The sequence below is a fragment of the Diplotaxodon limnothrissa genome, linkage group LG7 (assembly GCF_057381915.1).
Source record: "Diplotaxodon limnothrissa isolate DT_005_m linkage group LG7, D_limnothrissa_male_GT1.1, whole genome shotgun sequence".
In the NCBI taxonomy this organism is placed as follows: domain Eukaryota; kingdom Metazoa; phylum Chordata; class Actinopteri; order Cichliformes; family Cichlidae; genus Diplotaxodon; species Diplotaxodon limnothrissa.
This window is the reverse complement of record NC_140602.1, coordinates 55864827-55887135: the sequence shown is the minus strand read 5'-3', so window position 1 is coordinate 55887135 and position 22309 is coordinate 55864827. Positions and strand designations below refer to the sequence as shown.

The window sequence follows — 22309 nt, the reverse complement described above, 5'->3', positions numbered from 1 at the left end:
AACCTAAATAGATTATTCAGTTTATTCTAATTGAAATTACATCAAACGCAATGAATATCAGAACTATTAAATATTTTAACAGTAGCTGTTTAGAGATGAACACACATTGTGCGTTACCTTGAGCAGGAGCTCCACCACTTCGGTATGGACAAGACCGTGAACCGGTTCTCCGTTCACATGAGTAATGAGGTCTCCAGCTTTGAGTCCTGCTTTATGTGCAGGCCCACCATCTTCTACGTTCTGATCAACATAAAAAGGTATTGATTCATTATCATCCTTTTGTGTTAAAAGCATTTGAATCATTTAAAACTGCTTTTAAAGCTGTGTTTTAGAACATTTTGTTCAGACAAAAGAGAAAAATGCTGTTGCACGCATCGTTTTCAGTGGCCAGCAGAGGGCGACACCTGTAGTTATCAAGAGACTTTCAATTGCATCAAGTTAAAACATAAGCACACAAACTTCACAGTTCCCTGACTTCTGGTTGCATCTGTAAATTATTTTCACCGCTGTTTATTAAAATTAAAATGTGGAATAAAAGCAAGTCTATGTGATGCCTTCAGTTTTAACTGCTGGGGGAAAAAAATCCCATTAATGGACTAATATTATGTTAGGATGGTGCAGTTTTTAATTTTCATAATAAATAATTTATTACAAACAAACAAAACAAAATCATACATCTGCTATCATAGTCCTGTGGTCATTCAACAGGGTTTGTTTAAAGAAAAAATGCTTAAAGGCCTTACCCAGACCATGTGATAGACTGTGTAGATGTCACTGTCACAAGCGTACACCCGGATTGCCCTCAGCGTGAAACCAAACTTCTTCCCAGAACTGTGGATCACGACGGGCTGCCGTGGGTTAGAGGGACAGAGGGAGGAGTCTCGGCTCGGAGAGGAGTCTCTTGAGGAAGGGTCTGAGGAGAGGGAGTAAGGAGAAAGGGGACTGGCCAGCGGTGATGCTCCAAAGATATCTGGAAAAATAAGAGTTGACCAACGTCTGAGTTCTTAAATTTTTTCCAAAATCAATCAGAGTATAACGTGCCCTGAAGTCATCACCGAGGTATTGCCGTAAAAGCTTTTGAGCCAGGATTAATTCTGCTGCAGCTGTGGGTGAAACTAATACGATTTTCTCTCCCTGCAGTGAAGACCCTCGCTCTGACCATGCCTGATTATTTTCCTTGTTAGCAGCTTGTGCTCAGGTTTTTGCTCACAGCCTCTTTTTAACATGGAACTTGAGGCATGCCGGGCCAATTATGACAGCTTCACAGTGAACTTTCATCTTTTTCAGATTATTTTTAAAGTCCATTGCTTTTACTGTTATCCTTAACATGTTATTGCTCCCACATGCGTCAACAATGTAGCTTACAAAATTTTGAGGCAACATCAGCATGGTAATATGTGTGTGTTTTGTTTTTTTGTTTTGTTTTTAACTTACCTCCAGGGATCATAAGGGAAAGGGCACCAGTTGACACAGACTTTGGGACTTTTGGCACGGCTCCGCTCTTCTCTACAGCACTCTCAGGTCGCAGAGAGGTCGACGGAGGTCCGTGGTCAGCAGAGGTGTGACTGGTGCTGTCAGGGCTCTCCACACCCTCTCCCCTGGGTGTCAGCTGGTCCAAATGTTCTGAGAAACTCCCTTTTTTTATGGATGGAATGAAGCAAACAGTTATTCTTCCCATAGAAATAACATGAATTAATAATAAATAATGAATAAACGTGCAAATTATACATTTAGGCCAACTGCACATCAATTACTTTTTTTTGGTCAAACGTCTGCACTTAGAGCCTGAATTCTTTCTAATGGCCAGCAGGGGGCAACTGACGTGGTTGAAAAACAATCAGTTGCACTGAGCTCAATTTAACACAGCACAATGTTCCCAATAAAACAAGCAAGAACATTCAATCATATGTTTTTGTTGTTTCCAGAGAACTGCACCTTAATGATGTTACAAAGTACAAACCAAGCACATGTACGGAAAGGTGTGTAATTCTAAAGACTGCGGCTCGTACCAGAGAGCGTGGCCCCGCTGTGCGTGCTGCCCGGAGTGGCAGCTTCAGGCTCGTCCTGTGGAAACTCCCCGACGGAGAACGAGGCTTTGCTGGGATCGCCGATGCCTGATGTCTCATCCCCTTCGCTTTCAGCTGAGATGGCAAACTTTGGTAGCAAACTGGGGCGAGGACCCTGATTCATACTGTCTGTGTCTGTCGAGGACAGCGAGGGTCTGGATAAAACAACAGATTTGCGTTAGATGAGTTTTGTAACTGTCAAATGACTAAAAAATATTTTGAGTCTTCATGAGAGAGCAAAAGCTTGTAAAGGTGATGAACACCCTAGACTTCTCAGAATGAGGGACAGCAGGAACAGTATGATTCAATTTATAAAGTGTTATTTTTACACCACTGCCATTACTGAGTTGAGCTTAACAAGGTTGATCCTCTTTAACTTGGAATGGATTTTTACATAAATATCAGATGCAATCAAGAAGCTCCTGGAATGCACCTAAAATGTGTGTCAAACACTTCACCTGATCACTGAAAATTCAGCAACCTAATCACTTGCACTGTGCAAGTTTGCCACTGCCCTCAAATTTGCACATGAAGCAAACATCAACTTTTTCTTTAAACTGAGCCAAATTTAGCGCGCAAGACCAAAGCTGCTGATCATAGCTGCGTCTTCAGCTACAGATTTTTAACATGTTTCAACCCCGAATATGCAGAAAGTGCTGAATTTATCCCCAAGGCTGAGACAGTCAAGTTTTACTTCAACTCTGCGAAGAAAATGAAGCAGAAATGGACACTCCTGGACTGTGGAGTGTGCCAGCACCCCATCATGTGCACACTCAAAAAACACCATCGTCGCTCACCATCTGGATGAGCCAATAGACTTGCCTGCTTGCTACTTTATCAGCTTCCTAAAACGCAAACACTGTTTTTTTGACATGCTGAAGATTCTGCATGGGGACCAGTGCAAGCTTACATTAAAGGAATTCTACATATATCTAAAAAGAGTCCAGACGTGCAAGAGAAGATGATCTGGAATGGGAGACAAGTTAAACAAGGTAAGTTTTTTTTAGTCTCCGTCTTTATCACATCTTGTAGTTTGGTACTTAAATACTTCAACCACTTCCACTGCAGTTTTTCTATGTTCTACAAACTGCAGCCACCTCACCTCAAACCAAAAAACCATGACAATTGCGTTACAATCCTTCCAGTATGTGTTTAGTATGCCAGCACAATCATCATCCAATGAACTGCTCACTTAATGTGTGCTCAGTCTATATAATGGTCAGGTGTAGCAATTAATGAACTCTGGTAATCGTTTTTGATTTAGAGATGGAGGTGTTCATACGCTTCAGCGAAGTCTGGCGTCCAGCTGAGAGAGTCCACAGTCAGCGGGCTCTCGGTCTTCTTCTCCTCAGTCTCTCCCTTCTCCTCCAGATGCCCACGGGACAAATCCAGACTGCTGTAAACCTGATAGCCACACAGCGACAATGACTCACTTTGTTACATGTAAGCTACAAAATGTGAACAGAGGTTTAAAAATAAAAGAGCCAAAAAGGTTTAGAAAGAAAATCTATCACATTCGGTACAGATACTGGGTAACCTCGTGACCTTTATTTTATATTTGTCTGTGCTATGCAGACTTCATTGTGTCCAACAAGCATCGAGAAGGTTCAGTATAGCTGAACGCTTCCTCTGAGACACCCTGCTGCTTTCTGAGACACACTGTAATGCTTTGTTTTGATGTGAGGAGAGCACACTGCAATGCAGCACAGCAATGACTCCCAGCTTGTCTGTATTGTGTACTGTGTCACACATTACTACCAAGAAAAATAAATCTCATTTGCAAGTGGAAAATGTATGCAAAGCTGAAATCTACGTTTGACACTATGGAGATAAAGGAAGAGCAGGAGGGAGGCTGTGTTTTCAAGACACACATTTCCATATGAAATGGCAGCCGCTCGCGTTTTTCCCCCTCCCATGAGAATGGGATCGGACAGATGAGGGCTCGAGCTCATTTATATTGCTAACGTCTTTGGCAGTAATGATGATGACACTGGAACAATGTGAGGAGGGAGATTAAGGACATACCTTAGAGAATCTGTGAGAACAAGAGGAAAACTGCCGCAGGTCCACATTGAAGTCTTCATCATTTGTGTCCTCTTCCTCTGTCTCCAGATGATGGTATCTCTCAGAGCGAGCTGTGAAAGAGGAGAGAATTATATTTTATAAATTGCATTATTACAGGTTATTCTTATTACAGTGCAAAAAGATGACCCAAGTAGAAAAAGAGTATAATGACTAAGAAATGCAAGTGTTTTCACTGCTTTTAATTAGAGGCAGAGTCGCTGCTCTGCTGCAGACATACTTCATATGTAACAAAGTATTAAATTAGGCTGTTCAAAATGCCAATGTCAATTTTAATGAAAGATGTACTGTAATAGGACAGTTTTGTTAATAAAAGTGTAAAAAAAAAAAAAAACCTAAACTGGAATTAAAACTAACTGTGTTGTCTGCGTGTCCTTAGAGAGTTTTAGTGAAAACAGCATTTTAATAATGCAAAGTTTACTTTAACAGCATCTGGAGGAAAGTCATGATCTCAGATGGGATGCAAGGATGAAGCAGAATTTTGTCAGATTTGCTAAACTGGCATTTCTGGTTGTAATTGGATTGTTCACTTCTTCAGTAACACAAAGAAATGGAAAACTCAGCAGCAGACAGCTGTTGAAACATTTTGGACACCAGGCTACTTGATCGCAATGCTGCCACGTAATTCTGAGCAGGCTGTTTATCATTATTATGAGTATTTGCACTTCAGTGTTGTATTCTTAGTTACACCTCATATGTGGTGCATGGCTCCACAAAATACAAAGAAAGAATTAACACAAATATGTACACACAACTTTGTTTACAGCACATTTTCGCTCTGTTGTATTCAGGCACACAAGATTCTGCAGCTGAAATTGTACTACTGTATATTTATTGTATTTTATCTTTCCATTACATATTAGTCAAATAGATTAAAATAACTATTTATTTTTAAAGCTGCTGATGCTCCATAGTTATGACAGCATACATGCAAATTTCATATGTGAGCAACAAAATATTGCTAACATATTTACAGCTCACACTGCAGTCTCAAATACAGTTCTGGTTGTTTCTTTGACAGCAGTGGTTGAAATCTTGCTGCACAGCTGAGATGTGCGAGCAGCAGCGTGCTCACCAGGAATAATGCTCTACAGTTTCAAAAAACACATTTTTTCCTGACAACAAATATTTATGTAGTCTCCCGCTGTGTTTGGAGGAGAGACACAGAGAAATACAGAGTATGACCCAACAAACACCATCCCCACAGTGAAGCATGGAGGTGGAAACACTATGCTTTGGGGATTTTTTTTTCTGCTAAGGGTACTGGACAACTTCACCGCACTGAGGGGCCAGTGGGCGAGGCCACGTACCCAAAACAAAGCACCAAAGCAAAAAAGGAGTTGCTAAGAAGAAGTAGCACGTTAAGGTGATGGAGTGGCCGCGCCAGTCTCCAGCCCTCAGTTGTTTGAGTTGCTAAGCAGCAGCCAAGGAGTTTCTGTAAAGAGGAGTGGGCCAAAATCCTAAAGTGTGCATAAACCTGGTGACCAACTACAAGAAACATCTTACCGCTGTGCTTGCTAACAGGAGTTTCTCCACCAAGTTCTCAGTTGATTTTTGCTCAGGGATCAAATACTGATTTCACTCAGTGGACATGACATCACTTCATAACGTTTATGTAATATGCTTTTCATGGATTTTTGGTTCATATTCTCTCTCTCCCCATTAAAATGAAATTACCATAAAAATAGAGATTGCTTACTTCCAAAGAAATGAACAAATTTACAAATCCAGCATGCGATCAAATAATCATTTCCCCCACTGTATGTTGTTGAAATCGCATGAAAAAGAATTAAAATTAGCTGCTACTAGGTCCTGTTTACACTCCAAACATGAATGAACAATCAGCTATCAGTTATCAATCACAAAGAATAAGTGTTTTTATGAGGTCGTTTGATAACTTACTGTCGAAGTAACTCGTGTCGTCCTCGGACTCCAGCTGAGGGATGAACTCAGCCTTCTGCCTCAACAGGCCGTTCCAGTCTAGGTTGTGAAAAAACTGATGCTGCTTCACTTCGGCCGCTCCACCTGCAGGTCGGATAAATATGGAACAATGTGAAAATTGCTTGTGGAGAAAGCACACGCACAAATCACTCGACACTGAATGGTTCAAACACAGGAACAGAAGAAATGCTTACGGTGTGTTTCTCTTTTCCCTAGTGGCTACAGGACAAATCGCTATCATGACCATAAATTATGCAGAACAATTTCCTGCCTGTGACCTTTAGTGAAATAGCAGGAGACTTTGTGAATGGCAGCCCGCTGAGGGGAGATCTAGATGCCTAAGTAGATCCGGATGTCTCCAGACCAAGCTGGTTGTGTGCATTGCACTGATTAAAGGCCTTTGTCCAGGGTCATGGTCACTTTTACAGTCTGCAGATCTACACACTCAAAGTCCCTGATTGTGCATGAAGCTAGATTCATGGACTGGTGGGAAATAATTGCAATTGATCAGGAGGAAGAGGTGAGTAGGCCACAGGATAAACTGCTCCGCTGGTGGATGACCTCAATTTCTTCCCCAGTGACTTGGAATAATGAGCCGTGCTGAGGTAGCACATGAGGATTTATAGCGGCCTGTTGTGCATGCCTAGTTCTCACCCAGTCCCTGACTGCTCCACATATGAGAAGGTCTTCACTCTTTGTGTTTGTACCTGTGCCCAGCCTTTCCAGGGGATTCTGTCTCAGCAGCAAGGTGATGAGCTCCTGAGCGTCAGGAGGTGGAGCCTCATCCCCATCTGGCCAGTTGATCTCATCTAGAACCAGAAACAGTGTTATAGAATGACTTTACGTACCAACACCTTATAGATTTTATTTCACTGACAGACACTAAAACTAGATGTCATCTAGTCAGATAATGCCTCTAACGGCTATCTGACAATACACTAGAGCAGGGATGTCAAACTCATGTTACATCCTGGGCCTCATACAGGCCACTTTGAACTTAAGTGGGTTGGTCCAGTAAAACTACAAATGTGTAAAATTACAGAAGAATTTCTGGTTGTTCGTTGTTTTCACAAATTCACAGAAAATATCTTTTTTCTTCTGTGAACCAACTGTGGGGGAAAAATGCTGTAGTAGTAGTAGTAAAAATACATTTAAACCAAAAAAGGAACTATTGCTTAATTAGTTTTTTGTAACAAAACATGTAAGTCAAATTTTATGGCTCATATAGATTTGATACATTTATTAGTCATAAATGAAAAACTATCCAAACCGATTTGAACCGATTTGAACAAAGTAACTGAATAGTAACTTAGAAAAATACACAAAAAACAAACAGACAAACCAAAAAAAACCTTTTTTCATAGCACTATGCACATGAAAAACTGGGAATGTTGAAGACAGCCGCCCTTCATTGAAGCTGATTCATTAATCAGCTATTATCTCAATAAATATGTGTCTATAGGATTTTATAGTTTGAAAAAATCCCAAAAATGACTTTAGCCTAATACTAAACCACTTTGTTCTCAAAGGTATTTTGAAATGAGCTCTTACAAATCAAAGCTCTATTGTGTGTAATGTTAAACAATAATAACTGAAAAAACAAGCAGCGAACAGAGCAGAGCTGTGTGCTTCATGCTGATTGTCTGCTATGTTCTCTCTGTACCCCATTCTAAGGAAATTTGGGTGTAAGCTATGAATACGTATGTGCAGCCGCAGGCCACTGTGGCATGGTTTCAGTGTATTCGGGGCTTTCTAATTAACAGTCACACACAGGACATTGGTACAGTTTGTTTACGAGTGTACCAAATCAGTCACTGCACGCCACTCATTTCCATGGCACAGACAGAAGCTTTTATCCAACATGCCACACGCTGCTGACAAGCTGAAAGCTCGTATTTTTCAAGAAGATTTTCTCTGCTCTGTCACAATGACACTATGAGGGAATAAAGTGACAAAGTATAAATCACAATAATAAACTTCATTTGGGAACTAAAGCGAGCTAAAGGCACTTACTGCCATCTGTTTGCTGCTAGCCTTCAGGGAAATCTCGGTCTTCAAAAAATTGGAAATTATGCACAACTCATTCAATGTGGTCACTATATGAATGTTTAATTCATATTTGATGTAGCCTGTGAATTCCCCTGATGTGCAGGATAGCATCTAAATGCCAGATGTGGTCAAATCTCACCTTTAATCGCCTTCATTAGCAGAAAATATGACTTGTAACATTTTAGGTATTTAATAAACTTACATAAACAAATAAGAAAATAAATGAACTTTGTATTTTTTAGGATGCTGGAACACAGTACTGTGTAATAAAAAACTTAAGCCAACCCTTATTTTTCTGTATTTTGCTTCCAAAGAAACAGACTTTATTGTAACTGTTTTCAAGTGTAGTTAAGTGTTTCTTTGGATATTGGCTGCTTTTTCACTCATTTTCAGCTCAGGTGCCTGACGATTTTCAGGAGAGTGTTTTTACCACTTAAACAGATAACAGATAATATTTTTTCACCAGCAAGATAATTTCCAGGGAGCCAAAAACTTGTAAATCTCAGGCACGGTGTGCAGTTTGTCCTTGAATCTTTAGTCTGAAAGTCAAGTCCTTAAAAAATAGGAAAGACATCCAGCAAAGACCTGACCTTCATCTAATACAGCGGTCCCCAACCCCCGGGCCTCGGACCGGTACCGGTCTGTGAGTCGTTTGGTACCGGGCCGCAAGAGTTGAGGCTCAGGTGTGAAATGTATAGTTTTCAGGGTTTTTATCGGTTTTCAGCGTTATTTTGTTATCGTTCACTCGGTTTTCCTGGGTCTTTTCACGTGTGTTATGAATAAATTCTCTTTTTTTCGGTACCGGTACTAGTTTTATTTTGTTGTATTTATCCACGACACCTTAAAGGCCGGTCCATGAAAATATTGTCGGGCATAAACAGGTCCGTGGCGCAAAAAAGGTTGGAGACCGCTGATCTAATAGATGGCTGTCAAGAAGTTATTCATAAGGAAAGGAAACATGTAGAAAGGGTTCCAATTAATTACACAGGTATCTCATTTTGACAGTTGCTGTTTTCAGGTATGTAAATTCAAATATTTTGAGCACGACTGAGATATCTCAGTAACTATTTAATGTAAGTCTAAGATTTGCTTTAATTATCAAATTGAAAAAGGAGGTGTTGTTAACACTGACCACTGATGACCTGTCCAAAAAGCTCCTCCGGTGTGTCTCCAAAGAAAGGCACACACCCCACAAGAAACTCATACAGGATGATGCCCATAGCCCACCAGTCCACTGGCTTCCCATAGCCTTGTCTCAGGATCACCTCTGGAGCGATATACTCTGGGGTGCCGCATACCTGTACAGCAGAAAACAAAAAGGATTCTAAATATGGTGAGCTTTGAGAAAGTGTACATCTGTAAAGCTCAACAACATTTACCTGCTTATCAGAGAACTCCCTGGCATCCTTCTCTATGTGTCCCTCGTACAGGTTGGTGGTCATGTTCATCAGCCCGACTTTGGAAAGACCAAAATCTGTCAGCTTAATGTGCCCCATTGAGGTCACCAGCAGACTAAAAGATAAACCAAGTTGAACAAAGTTTAATTATAGTAAAATGATAAATGCAGTCAGTTGTTCTGCGATTTTTGTTACAATGTTGTTTTTATGAAGGGAAAAAAAACAAAAAACGTAAAGCATGACTCTGACATTTTTCTTCCTTTTCACAAAAGAAATTGCTGTTTCCATGCCAATATGTGTAAACAAAAAAATTAAAATTGCTCAGTTCAATCTTTAATGTTATTGAACAAACACAAAGGTGGCTGAGGTAAAAAAAAAAGAAGACATTTCTATTATTTTTAGACATATTATGAAGTACAGTTAGGGCTGTGCAATATGACGAAATATATCGCATGATGATGTGAAAACATCTGTCGTTTCAAATTATACATTATCGTTTGTTTCATGGTGTCGCAAAATACACCGTTTACGGCAATATTTTTTCCATCTGGGCACAGAGAATACCAGCATAGCCAGTGAAAATGTGGCAGGACCAGGTAGCTCCAAACAGAACCAGGACCAGTCAAAACAAATTGAGGACCTTATACCTAAACGAGGGGCTACCTCTGTAGCATGGACATGGTTTGGAGTATGGAGAGAGTTTACGGATGCAAAAGAGCTGCCAGGTGCTAAAATATAAACCTTAGACTCAAATGTTAGAACTGGCTTTTTCCCGCAGCAGTTCCAGGTACACAGATGGAACCTTTGGTCATATCGCACAACCCTTAAGTACAGTTATTTAATTTCACTTAAATATAGCAAATATGGCTTCCCTTTTAAGCATCCAACAAATCCAGAGCAAAATCAGAACACATTTGGTGTTCTGTCTTGGTCAAATGATTCATTAATCCAATATTTACTGACTTTCTGCTCTCTTCAGCACCGAGCTGTACCCCTGGGGTTGAAGAAGACTCTCACAGCGAGCCAATGTCCACACCTCCACGTTAAAAAAAAACAACCCCTGACTTTATAGTAGAAATAAACATGTTTACACCTCAATATAAAAATGTTTTCCTTCCTATAGCAGATTTCCTCATTGACAAATAGTGTGTGAATGTGTGTGTGAATGGGTGGATGACTGGATATGTAAAGCGCTTTGGGGTCCTTAGGGACTAGTAAAGCGCTATACAAATACAGGCCATTTACCATTTTTACCATTTACAAATAAACTGTTCAAATTTTGATCAGACTTACAGTCTGCATTATCAGGAGCACTGGCAATTTGACTGACAGGTTGTTGCATTAGACCGTATGCAGGGTTTGTGCAGCCATTGCGATGTCCTTCACTGAAGTACCATTATGGGATGTCGAACTGAGTTTCTCCTTGCCAGTTTCAAAGTCATTAGCCACTGAGTAAGTCCTACATAATCATCCTTTCTGACTCTTAGAATTCCCATAACTTACAAAATGGACTTCGTGTCCTATTCAATGTGATCTTAAACCTGGAAATGACCCAATAAACCCAACAGAAACATGTTTACTGTGGTTACATACATAGCCAAAGAACCCAACAGCCTCTTGACTTGTACAAAACTGGATAACCCCACAGGTGTTGCCCCCTGGTGGATATTAAAAATAATGCAGGTGTAAGACTTTTTTTTTTTTTTAATACTGCCTATGTTGCTGACACAGGTGACTTTGGCAGCAAGCTGTCTTATCTTGTCTACTAACCTGAATCGTGAACTTCCCTGGTCAGGTCTCGCACATATTTGTGCTACTGATACCTATTGGAGCATTTTAATGCAGGTATCTGACAAATAATACAGCTAGGTGTGCAAATGCACTATGCAAATTATGCCATAACAGCCATTACTCAAAACAGTAGGTCACAATGTCTTTTAAATACAGTACAGATGCATCACCAACTTCAGTTTAATTGTTAGCTATATTCAATAGCTCATGACTAACACCGTCAAGTCTGCTGTTTGGTGTCGATTGAGTACTGTACAGTTTTTTTGTTCCGTTTGTTTTTAAATGGCAAAGATGCCTGACAGAAAAGCAAGAAAAACAAAAGCCTGAAAATAAAATATAATTCTCTGAGTGCCAGCATTTATGTACAAATATTGTTTACAGCTCACTTGTCAGGTTTGAGGTCCCTGTGAACAATGCCATAGTTGTGTAGATACTCCAAAGCCAGTACTGTCTCTGCAAAGTACATCCTAGCCATGTCCACAGGTAGGGGACCCATGTTCTTCAGCAGGGTGGCACAGTCTCCTCCTGTAAAGAACAACACAAAGAAGACATTGTTCAAAGTAGACTGCTTTCAGCGGTCGCACTATGCACATAAAATAAAATAGAGTGCTGACCTTCAACATATTCCATAACCATGCACAGGTGCCTCCGTGTTTCAAAGGAGCAATACATGGACACAACAAAAGGGTTTTCAGCAAAGGTGAGGATATCCCTCTCCACAAAGGCCTGCTGTATCTGATTCCTTAACATCAGATTCTGCTTGTTGATCTTTTTCATGGCAAACCTCTGCTTAGTTTCCTTGTGCCGCACCAGATAAACAGCTCTGTGGAACAAAAAGTTTACCTATGAGCTGCACAAAGAATAGAAGAAAAACTGCAACAATAAGTGTGGTTTGATCACAGTATGGTTTTGTCAACTGCAAAACAAAGAAGAAACAAACAGCCTGTAACCAACCATCTATCAGCAGAGATTAGATCGTCCGATAGAGAAATGAGACGTCCTTACCCATAGGCACCGTTGCTGATGAGTTTTATCATTTCAAAGTCCAGCTCACAGGGTTTCCGCCGGGACCGCAAGGCCGTGCTGAAACTCTGAGACTGAGGACGAGAGCGAGATAAACGCTAAAACAAATCAAAGAGATAAAATCTGGATTTCACTGCTTCGCCTGCAGTAAAGATGAACTAGATCAATAATGTAATCAATGTCTAAGCACTTACAGAGTCATCTGTTTCTGGAGTTTCTGCAATTCCACTGTCACTGCTGGTCAGCTGAGCGATTTCTAGAAAAGAAACAGAGAAATAATCAGGAGCAAAGCTGCAGCGGGTTTGATGTGACAAAACTATGAATCTAACTTCATGAGAAACTGACACACGTTCTCAATTGCAGTTACTGAAACAAAGGCAGCCTAAATGAAATCAGGCCCTTTAAACAAAACAAAAACAGCAGACTTCAGCTTTTATTCACCTATTAGGTTTGAGGTGCTGACTTCAATATAAGCTGAATTGAGGACAAATGAGGCGGAAATCAAAACTGGCATCACAAATGCACATCTTACGCTCATTTTGAAAATCACCACCCCAGAACAACTGCTCATTAAAAACCACCTTGCATCTTTTTCAGTGCATGTTCGTCTGTGCAGCCATGGCAAAGTCCATGTGTGCCGTTTGTCTCGTCCCTGGAGAGCTTGTAAACACATTTTCAGTACTATTTAACATCTGTCCTTCCTCGTAGGTTTGCTTCCGGCACACGAGGTGCTGGGCAAACGAAACACGGGAGACACTCGGGGGAAATAAATGGAGAGACTGGCTGATGAGCCCGCCTGTGTAGATCTGTATAAGGTCTGTGGGGAGGCCATTCTTTTCTAATTAGTCATAATGAATGTTGCTGGTTACAGAGTCTGGAGAGACAGAGGGTCATTAGAAAGACGATCTGTTTGGTACAGGACATTCGTCAAGAGTATCTTTGTCTTTAACTTCCCTCCACAATTCAGTTCCAGCGTTCCTTTAGAGCAGGAGTGGGCCATTCATTTTCAAAAGGGAACCATGAAAAAGGGACTGTTGTGGAGGGCTGCACCAAGAAGCTTATTTAATTCAACTCTGCTTTATTTATACAGAGCCAAATCACAACAGCAGTCACCTCAAAGTGCTCTTATGAAATGAATACTGAGCAGAACGGTGTTCAGCATATTGTTGTGCCCCTCCACAACAGTCCCAGTTTCTCATTTGGCCTCTTGGGAAAACAAACTGCCAAATCCTGCTTTACAGCCTTACCCTGACAAATTATCCTGTGCTCTCTTTACTCCTTTGCTCTCCTGATGTAATAATAGTATGATGATAATAATAATAATAATAAAAGGATATATTCTAATAATACAACTTTACTGCGGTTATACAGGATACTACATATCATAGTATGATCGATGATTGGAGATAACATTTAACATTACACTTAAACTTTTTCTGTTTTTTGTTTCTGACATTAAATGCAAAATAATCTGTTTTAATTAGGTGCTGTACTTACATTCTTTATGTAAATATATATTTACTCTATATTACATGTAGCATTTAAATGTATTAATGGTATTAGGAATAACAACAATGATGATGATGATGATGAAGTCCTTCGTGTACCTTCAAGAGGATCTCGTGTGAGTCCCAGCTGGCTGATGATGTAACGAGGGATGTCTGTTTTGATGCCCTGGCCTTCTTTAGCGTGTCCTTCAGCAGCTTCCAGAAGGTGGTAAAATTCCTCTGGGTCAAACTCCTGAAGAGACAGCAAAACACTTTCCTATATATTGCTATGAACAACTTTAAATAAACAAGTAAACAGTAAACAAATTCCTGATCTTGTAGTTTGAGATCAAGTAGGAGCTCTATTGAGTGAAGGAAAACATACTTATTTACGCTTTATTTTCAGCTTAGAGGAAGTAGAAGTTGAACTTTCACTTTTTAGATCGCCATGGCAAACCTATAAGCAAACAAGTTTCTCAAGCAGCCTGAGCAACATTATAATGTGAGGGAAAGGTTTCTCTAAGTATAGGTTAGTCCAGAATTTACTTTCTTTAGGCTTGTTGTGGTCTCTACTTTCTCCTTTGAGATATTTCTTTGGCTGCTAAATTACTCCGTGTTTGTCAGCTTGCCATCAGGTATGAGGTAGGTACTGTTCGGCTTAAGTAAGTCATAACAGCTTTAAATTTAATTCTGATTTTAGCCACTTTAACCTCTCTTTGATTCTGTAATACGACAGACACTTAGATGAATTGCAGAAAGTGTTACCTGAATAATGGAAACGTATAGAACTTTTATAGAATATTTTTTAGACTGATAGATTTGAGCTGCTGACTCCAGAGTCATTTGAAATAACCTTACATAGCAAAGAAACCAGATGTAGCAACACACACAATTATCAAACATTCAGACAAATTACCCATCCAGATGAAGTGCTCATTATGAACCATCTCCATCTTTTCTTGGGTTTTTTTGTTAAATTATTTTGTGCATTTAAACAGTGGCAGTCACTTCATATAAAATATTCAAGACAAGCACCCATCAGCACATTTTAGACTTAGGCAGAAAAAAAATAAGGCCATAAACATACCAGACATTCCAGCAGCCGAGCAGGTCGGGCTATCACTATAAGGATCTTCTTTACCAGCTCTCTGATGAAGTTTACCTCCTCGCTTTCTGACCTCTCTGTGGACTACATCAACAGAAGAAGAAAACAAAATGTTTGCAGTGCAACTCTAATGTTACGGTAAAAACATGTCTTATTGCTGAACTGTCATGAGGAAACATCTACTTGATTTCTGCAGATGTTCTCACCTCTTGTACAAGCCTCTCCAGCTTGTCGGTGAGTTCGCAGAAGTAGCTGGAGGTGATGAGTCCCAGCCGACTCTTTTCCAGGCAGTCGCGGGCCAGTTCAATTATCTGGTGATGGGCAAAGCCAAGCACGCCATCTGCCAAGGGGAGGACGGTCTCAGGAGAGTTGCTGCGGATGATCTCCTGAATCCTTTCCTCCATCTGAGCTGTGGCCTGCAGAAAGAAGCGACGGAGCAAGTTTGATAATGCAGATAATTTGTGGTCAAACAGAACTGTAAAGTCTTGTGGGTCCTCACTTTAGGAAACCGCTCCTTGTAGACGTGATTCATCATTATAATTTCGTGATCGTAACAGGACGGAGATCTTCCAGGGCTGAAAAAGGAAAAGAAAAAAACCTCTGAATAAAATCACTGGTTCAGTCCCACCAATGCCACGTACATCTGAGAGAAAATATTCGCAGAAGTACATTAATACCTGAGACTGCGTGACCGGGGTCGCATTGCCGTCGCTCTGCGGCATTCATCCCCCGAGATACTCTCAGTGCAGAAGTGTTTGGAGAGGAAGTGCAGTTCATCAGGCGTAGGTTGGAAGGGCAGCTGATGCAGCTTCTCCTGTGATGAACAGGATGACTGGAAATGAAACAAATATACATTCAACATGAAAAGAAAAAGAAAAATAAATTTTCCTTAGTGGGGGAAAAAAAAAAAAAAAAAATTGTTGTAGTGGGCTGTCTTTGTGGTTTCTTTTAAATGTTTTCCCCTGTAGATCTTCTGTCTGTGTGTTATATATGCGACTGCTGTTGGGAGACTGTTAGCTTAACCACTATAAGAAGTGAAAAAATGCTAACATAGGTTAAGACTGCGCATAACCAACAAATATGAGCGTATGAGACCGAAGTAACTGTTGTCAAGAAAGTAAGTAAGTAAGCATGTTTTATCAACGTAACTATCCTCAACAATCATGTGCACCATGGTCAACAACGCTGCTCTGAGAAATCACATAATGAAAAAGTAAACCTTTAAAACACTGAGCCATGTAATGCGCAAATTATTCAGCACTAATGGCAATAATAAAATAACACGTGGATTATAATATATTAAGGAAATCTGAGCCCAACCCTTGGCGCACACCAAAAGCCTTATTGTTTCTAATACAGGCTGACACACGCTGTATCTGCTGAAACTATGTGTGTGCCTTCCAAAGAGCATCTGAATAGCAGGAAAAGCACTAGGTGACCAAACGCCACACAAAACAAAAACATAGCATTAGTGCAGGTCATTTTCAGTCCCCCGGCACATTGTAATTCCTGTAAATGAGTGTTATTGTATACACACGTATTGTACAGTAGTCAAAGCTCGGCTTCCTGTACAGGATAATGCTGACATATGGGAACAGTTTAACATTTATACTCTTATAAATGTAAGAAAAACTAGACATAAAGGCTCTCCAAATGCAGTTCAGACATGTTGTCACTGAGCCACATGTAAAAACTTGAGTAAAGACTAAGAGAAAAAATTTCTGAAACTGTTTTACTTTGTTCTTTCTTGTGATTTACCCTCATCACCATAATGTTTTATCATTAGGAATTGCGGGGGATTGCCTCGTGCCTGTTTTACACAGGCAGCAATGATGACACAGCTTTATGACCGTTTTAAACATTTGAATCTTTTAAAATCTATTTAAACCGGGTCTGGCTCTAGGTTCAATTCTATGTCACACATATCTGTGATTCTGTTTATGAAATATTTACACTGACATCATGAGTGGGCGATGCTTACAGAGACAGTGGAGCTCGGTGTGTTGGTTCCATATCCAGAGGAGGGAAGGGAGGCCAGTGACCAGCGACGACCATCAGTCCTGCAACACAACACCAATGACAAACAGATGCACGCCATCAATGACAACATATGGGTTTAAATACATCAGCAAGTATGACGAATTTCTCTTGGGACAAAGACAAGTTCTTTTTCCAAACATGCTCATCTCCCCGAAGACACAAATTCTGGGTTTAAACATTTAAGATAATGTCTACATCTCCAATGATCCTAAGTTTGGAGATAAATGTTGAGCTTTCTCTTGTTAAAAAATAATCCTGTTAGTTACTTGACACTGTACAAAAAAGCAGAAAATACAGAAACAGAGTTTGTGAATGTAACTAAAACTATTGGTTAAAATGAAGTACAACAAAGGCTCAGAGTTAAAGGGGACATATTATACTCATTTCAGCTCTGCTTTGTTAGTGTGGCGCTCCAATAGAGTGGAGCGCCACCTCTGCATGATTTACAGTTTTAAGTAAATTATACTGCTCATATACATCTTGGCCTGCCGCCCCTTTGTTGACCAATTTGAAAGTCCACTTTCTTGTCACTGGCCAACACTTGGTGCTTGTGAGCAGCACCTCATCCTCTTGACAGCAAACATTAATTAAAAAACTGATCCACATTAATTAGAACCATGTGTCATCTTCTCTCTCTTCTAACAACCATTTAAGACCAAGTAGATCGGCCTGGTACCCGAGCCAGCTGAGATGGAAAACGCCTACTAAAAAAATACCAAAAGTTACACAGCAAGTAAAAAGTTACTCCACTGTTGCCAAATGACTGTAGCGTCATCCTTGCAACACTGGCTATTTGTAAAAATATGGAAAAATAAGGACAACTCAAAAGAATGTTTTGGGAGAGAAAACACAGCTGGTTGCAAAGTAGGAAAAAACAAGTAGCATTCGATCTGACTTTTTGGCTCTCTGGGATTCTGTTTGCATTTGTTTACTTTGCCAAATTTTAGCCTTATTTAATATGTATATCTGGCACTTAGACTTAAGGTAAGAACATAATGTGTCCCCTTTACTGTGAGGCACACTAATGAAGGACATGTGAATGATAAAGTGTACTTCAGACAGATGTGGGGTAATAAATATTTCACAAAAAATCGAAGCCTAACACGAGTTTACCTGTCTGCTCTGTGGCAATGACTGTGGATAGAGAAATACAGAATTATATGATATCGTGTTGACAAATGGTGTAAAATAAATGTTCCTGATGCTGAATTTGTAAGTATAAACAGACCTGAGCAGCTGAATATTTACACATATGCTGGCTTAGAAAAGACTTCTTTAATGACTCAATGACTTCACATCTGTTTTTAAAGAATTTGCATCTGTCTCACGATGAGCTTTACTTACTGATTTGTTTACGACGGGAAAAAAATAATTGGTCAGGTTACCTTCGTGCAAACGAGAAATGAGCAGAGGCACTAGGAGAGAAGTTTCTAGGACTGTCTTGTGGGCTTGTTCCTACAAGGGGGAAAAAGAGAAAAGAGGACACAGTGCTTTTATAGAGGGAAATGAAAAGCGAGCCAAAAAACATGAACAAGACAATACGGATGTCTGAAACAGAATTCCTTAAAAGATAAAAATGAATTGCAATACACAAAACTGTACGGAAAGTTAAGTCATCAGCATCGTTGCATCAGGTCTTGTTTGGAGTTTGGATGTTCTCCCTGTGTGTCTCTAGATTCCTTTTGGATACTCAAGCTTCCTCCCAGAGTCCAAAGACATACATATTGGGTTAACTGGTAATTCTAAATTTGTCATGTGTGTCGATGTGAAACCATCTGTCTCTCGGTGTAAGCTCCATTATGAACCAGTAACCTGGCTAGGATATACGCTACCGCTTACCCTATGACAGCTGGGAGTTTAATAAGAGTTCAATAAGTCGTTCAAAAATTAGGTGGATGACAGAAAGTTCAGTGAAAATAGATTAAGGCGCAAACAACCATTGCTTTCCTGATATCTATCAATGTTTAGATAATTTTATTGATTTTTCCAACACTCAAAATTCTGAGGACAGATGTTATAGCCACAAAAAAGAACATTTTCATTTTGAAGAAGCTGGACTGCTGATTCTTTAAAAAAAGTTGATATTTTTTCCTGTTGATGTGCTGAACCAGTTTCCAAACTAAATATTTAATCTCTAAATCAACATAAACAAATCTGTCAAATGTTGGAGAGTTCTCAAAAGAAACCAAGACCGAGATGACTACACACCACGTTGGTAGAAAAGAGATTATATGACTTAATCTCTTTTCTACCATTTAAAACACGCTTGCTCTGTCAAGCTGGAGGCTGTAAAAGCAGTATTTGTGGCAATACTGGATAAAATAGGGATACAGAGTTCATCACATTTGTCACGTATTTTATATTATTATTATTTTTTAAACAAAAGATATAATATCTATATTATCTATACATGTTTACACTGAGCTGAAAACATTGCATCATCTATTAATAATGCATTGTTCTCTGAGCTTAATGAATTAAAACTAATTCAGTGAGTGAGTCGCACAAAATGCTTTAGACAAAGTGAAATTTTAGTGAATTTAGAATTCCAACACTGTTATTTACTTTTAGAAAACATCTGAAAAAACAATATTATTCAATGTATGTAACTGTATATATGGGCTAAATGTATTCTCTTTTGTTTCCCCTGTCAGATTCTATAGCAGTCATTCACTCCCGTATTAAATTAATTAAATGTAAGTTAGTTAATATTGCCTTTAGAAGAGAGCTTTGTATACGACTCCTCATATGCACAAGTTCTTTTTCCTTTTTAAACTGGGTCTATAAATGTCTGCCTGCTTTAGAAAAAAAGAAACTAATTTGTAAATTATACGCATGACTTACTTGTTTTTATCATCTATATAATGTTAAAGAAAGGAGTTGCGTTTCTACACACATAATGTAGAAACAAAGCCATGGTGTCGTATTAATCAGACATAATAACATTCTTCACAAAGACAGGGACTAACTAGCTAATTAAACACAATGCGACCACCTCATGTGCTGACACACATGGGCCTTTTCCCTATCGAGGAACAACGATGGAGCCACTGAATAATAGAAAGCCATGAATGTTACATATTTAAGTGCTTTAATCACAGTTCCTTAAAGTACAGTTTAAAGTGGCTTTTTTTTAATCAATATTCTGCAAAAGGAACAAAATATGGTCTGAGTTTTTCTTTTATGAACAAATTCATGATCATGAACAGAAATCTGTTCTCCTACACTTCACTAAATAGAAAAATATTACATTTCTGTAGAAACCCATCTTATTATTTAACATAACCAGGATATATGTCAATGCACTTAGCTATCTGACAGCACTGAAAAAGTGTTTTTCTTACCTTTTGAACTAATGCTACGTCTGAGCCACAGTGTTAAGTAATCCCAAAGCTGGATACTTTCATTAGCAGGAACACAGGTGCTTTCTGGGTCTGAATCCATCTTTAGAGCCTGGGCTTTCTCGTAAGCTTGAAATACAGACCAAACACTGAGACTCTGTTTTTCCTGACCAATGGCAGGAAATAAAACGCCCTATGGTAAATGAGGGCTGCCCCCCCCCTCCCCAATCCTGTGCATTTCCTGTCTGCAGGCCACCACTTCCTCACACAAAATAATCACTGCATTTAATTTGCCACTGTGCTGTTAAACTGTTACCCAAACATGACAGGACAGACCTGACACAGACAATAAAGTGCGCAACATAAAAATCTGTATTTTTCAGTGTTTTATTTTATTTTTTTTAAGTAAAAGTTCTTCATCTTGGTTTAGAGTCAGTTAGCAGTACCCAGTGCTGATTAACCAGATTTTTCTGTATGAGGGTACCAGAAAGTGCATCCTGTGGATACAGATTATCTGTTGGTGCACAGACTGTACTATGAACTTTCCTGTGTTGTTCTTCAACCTTTTTTTGTGCGTTACACAATAGACTGCATTCCTGTTGGAGAACATATTGTATTAATGGCTCCTCTTCTATGAACCCAGTGCATATGTTTCCAACAATGGGGCCGTTCCACAGCATTCATACATTAGGAGATGTGCCAGACATGCATTTACCTGTGAGAGATGAGAGAGGGGAATGGGGTCGTGGTAAACCTGAAGGCTGGCCACTTCCTATCAGGCTTTTTCTGTTGCTCGTTCTGCAGCTGTGAAACCACAGAGCCATATTAGTCAGGAAAAATCATGGCTGTAAAACTGACAAGACAGATGAAGCAGAAAATAGAGGTATAACATAAAAAAGGGTTATGGGTTATTTAAAAGATAACAGTGCATGCTTCAGAGCCTTAGGCAGGTAGTTTTGAAATGTAATCAACAAAATCCTGACCTCACCACTGACACGAGCATCTCGCTTTTGTTTGTTAGCTCGACTGATACATGGACTTCAGCATGAATATTGTGCTAGGATTGTTCAATCAATATGAGATGCACTATTCACTTGATACTACACAAAGAGCCTTTCATCACACCATCTTGGACACTGACATGAGAAGCAAGCTTTGTGAAACAGAACATGAACTCTTTATTTCACGAGAGGTCAGTGTGTTGACTCAGATTTTGAACTTCCAGTTTGATTTGCCAACAAGGGGCTGACAGTGAGTAAATACCTAAGATAACTACTTATAATTAACTCTAATTGTTTGGAATTTAGCCGAGGAGAGCTGAGAGACACAGAGATGATGAAGGCTGCATGTTAGCGGTATTATACTGATTCTGAAACAAACTTACTGCAGACTTGCAGAATCCAGCATGTGAATAATTAAACACTGAATAGTAAAATTTACCTGTTACTAAATATTTTGAAATGCTTGAATATAAGCAAGAATCCAATAGCAATTAGAATCAATTCTTTGCCAGCTAAGAAGGCAAACCCCACAGCATGAAGCTTTGAAATTTTGATTTGATAAGTATAAATATGAAGAGCAGCCAAGAATAGTGAGCTAAGACAGGTCAGCAACAAACAACAAAAATTCTTTCTTGCAACGTTGAACATAGAACGATATGTATTGTGAAATAACTTTTTCTCGATAGAAAAATGTAACTATTGCGATAGGCCTCACCGCTCTTGTCAGAAGAAGAAGAAGAAGAAGAAGAAGAAGAAGAGTCACGTCACGTGATTTTGTTACGTAAAGCACAAGTGCCAAGCCGCACATGTGTATCTGTTTGGGAAGCAGCCAGCCGCTGTGCCGCCCGGGTAATGGAGGAAATGAGTGTGCTGACTAGAGAAAAATCAACCGAGCGTGACCAAAGGTTACTGAAGAGAAAACAGATGATGGTTCCAACGCCGGAGAGATTGTCGAACAGAAGAGCCATAGAAGTTCCGTAGTGTGA

The 22309-nt window shown here is 39.6% G+C and overlaps 1 protein-coding gene across 3 annotated transcripts in view; it reads right to left on the bottom strand.

The window, feature by feature from the left end:
- Window positions 1-22309, bottom strand: part of mast4 (microtubule associated serine/threonine kinase family member 4) — a 97846-nt gene that overhangs the window by 5643 nt on the left and 69894 nt on the right. For 2 of the 3 annotated variants that reach the window (XM_085359982.1, XM_085359983.1), the window contains 22 exons: window positions 21038-21126; window positions 18367-18436; window positions 16923-17001; window positions 15619-15773; window positions 15441-15516; window positions 15148-15357; window positions 14924-15025; window positions 13957-14089; window positions 12544-12605; window positions 12332-12423; window positions 11941-12149; window positions 11713-11851; window positions 9518-9650; window positions 9271-9436; window positions 6797-6898; window positions 6051-6173; window positions 4092-4201; window positions 3349-3470; window positions 2010-2221; window positions 1435-1635; window positions 744-970; window positions 118-240 (listed from right to left, as the gene is read on the bottom strand). In XM_085359982.1, coding sequence (XP_085216108.1) covers window positions 118-240; window positions 744-970; window positions 1435-1635; window positions 2010-2221; window positions 3349-3470; window positions 4092-4201; window positions 6051-6173; window positions 6797-6898; window positions 9271-9436; window positions 9518-9650; window positions 11713-11851; window positions 11941-12149; window positions 12332-12423; window positions 12544-12605; window positions 13957-14089; window positions 14924-15025; window positions 15148-15357; window positions 15441-15516; window positions 15619-15773; window positions 16923-17001; window positions 18367-18436; window positions 21038-21126 — 2935 coding nt within the window. The other variant, XM_085359984.1, reaches the window with a different exon arrangement.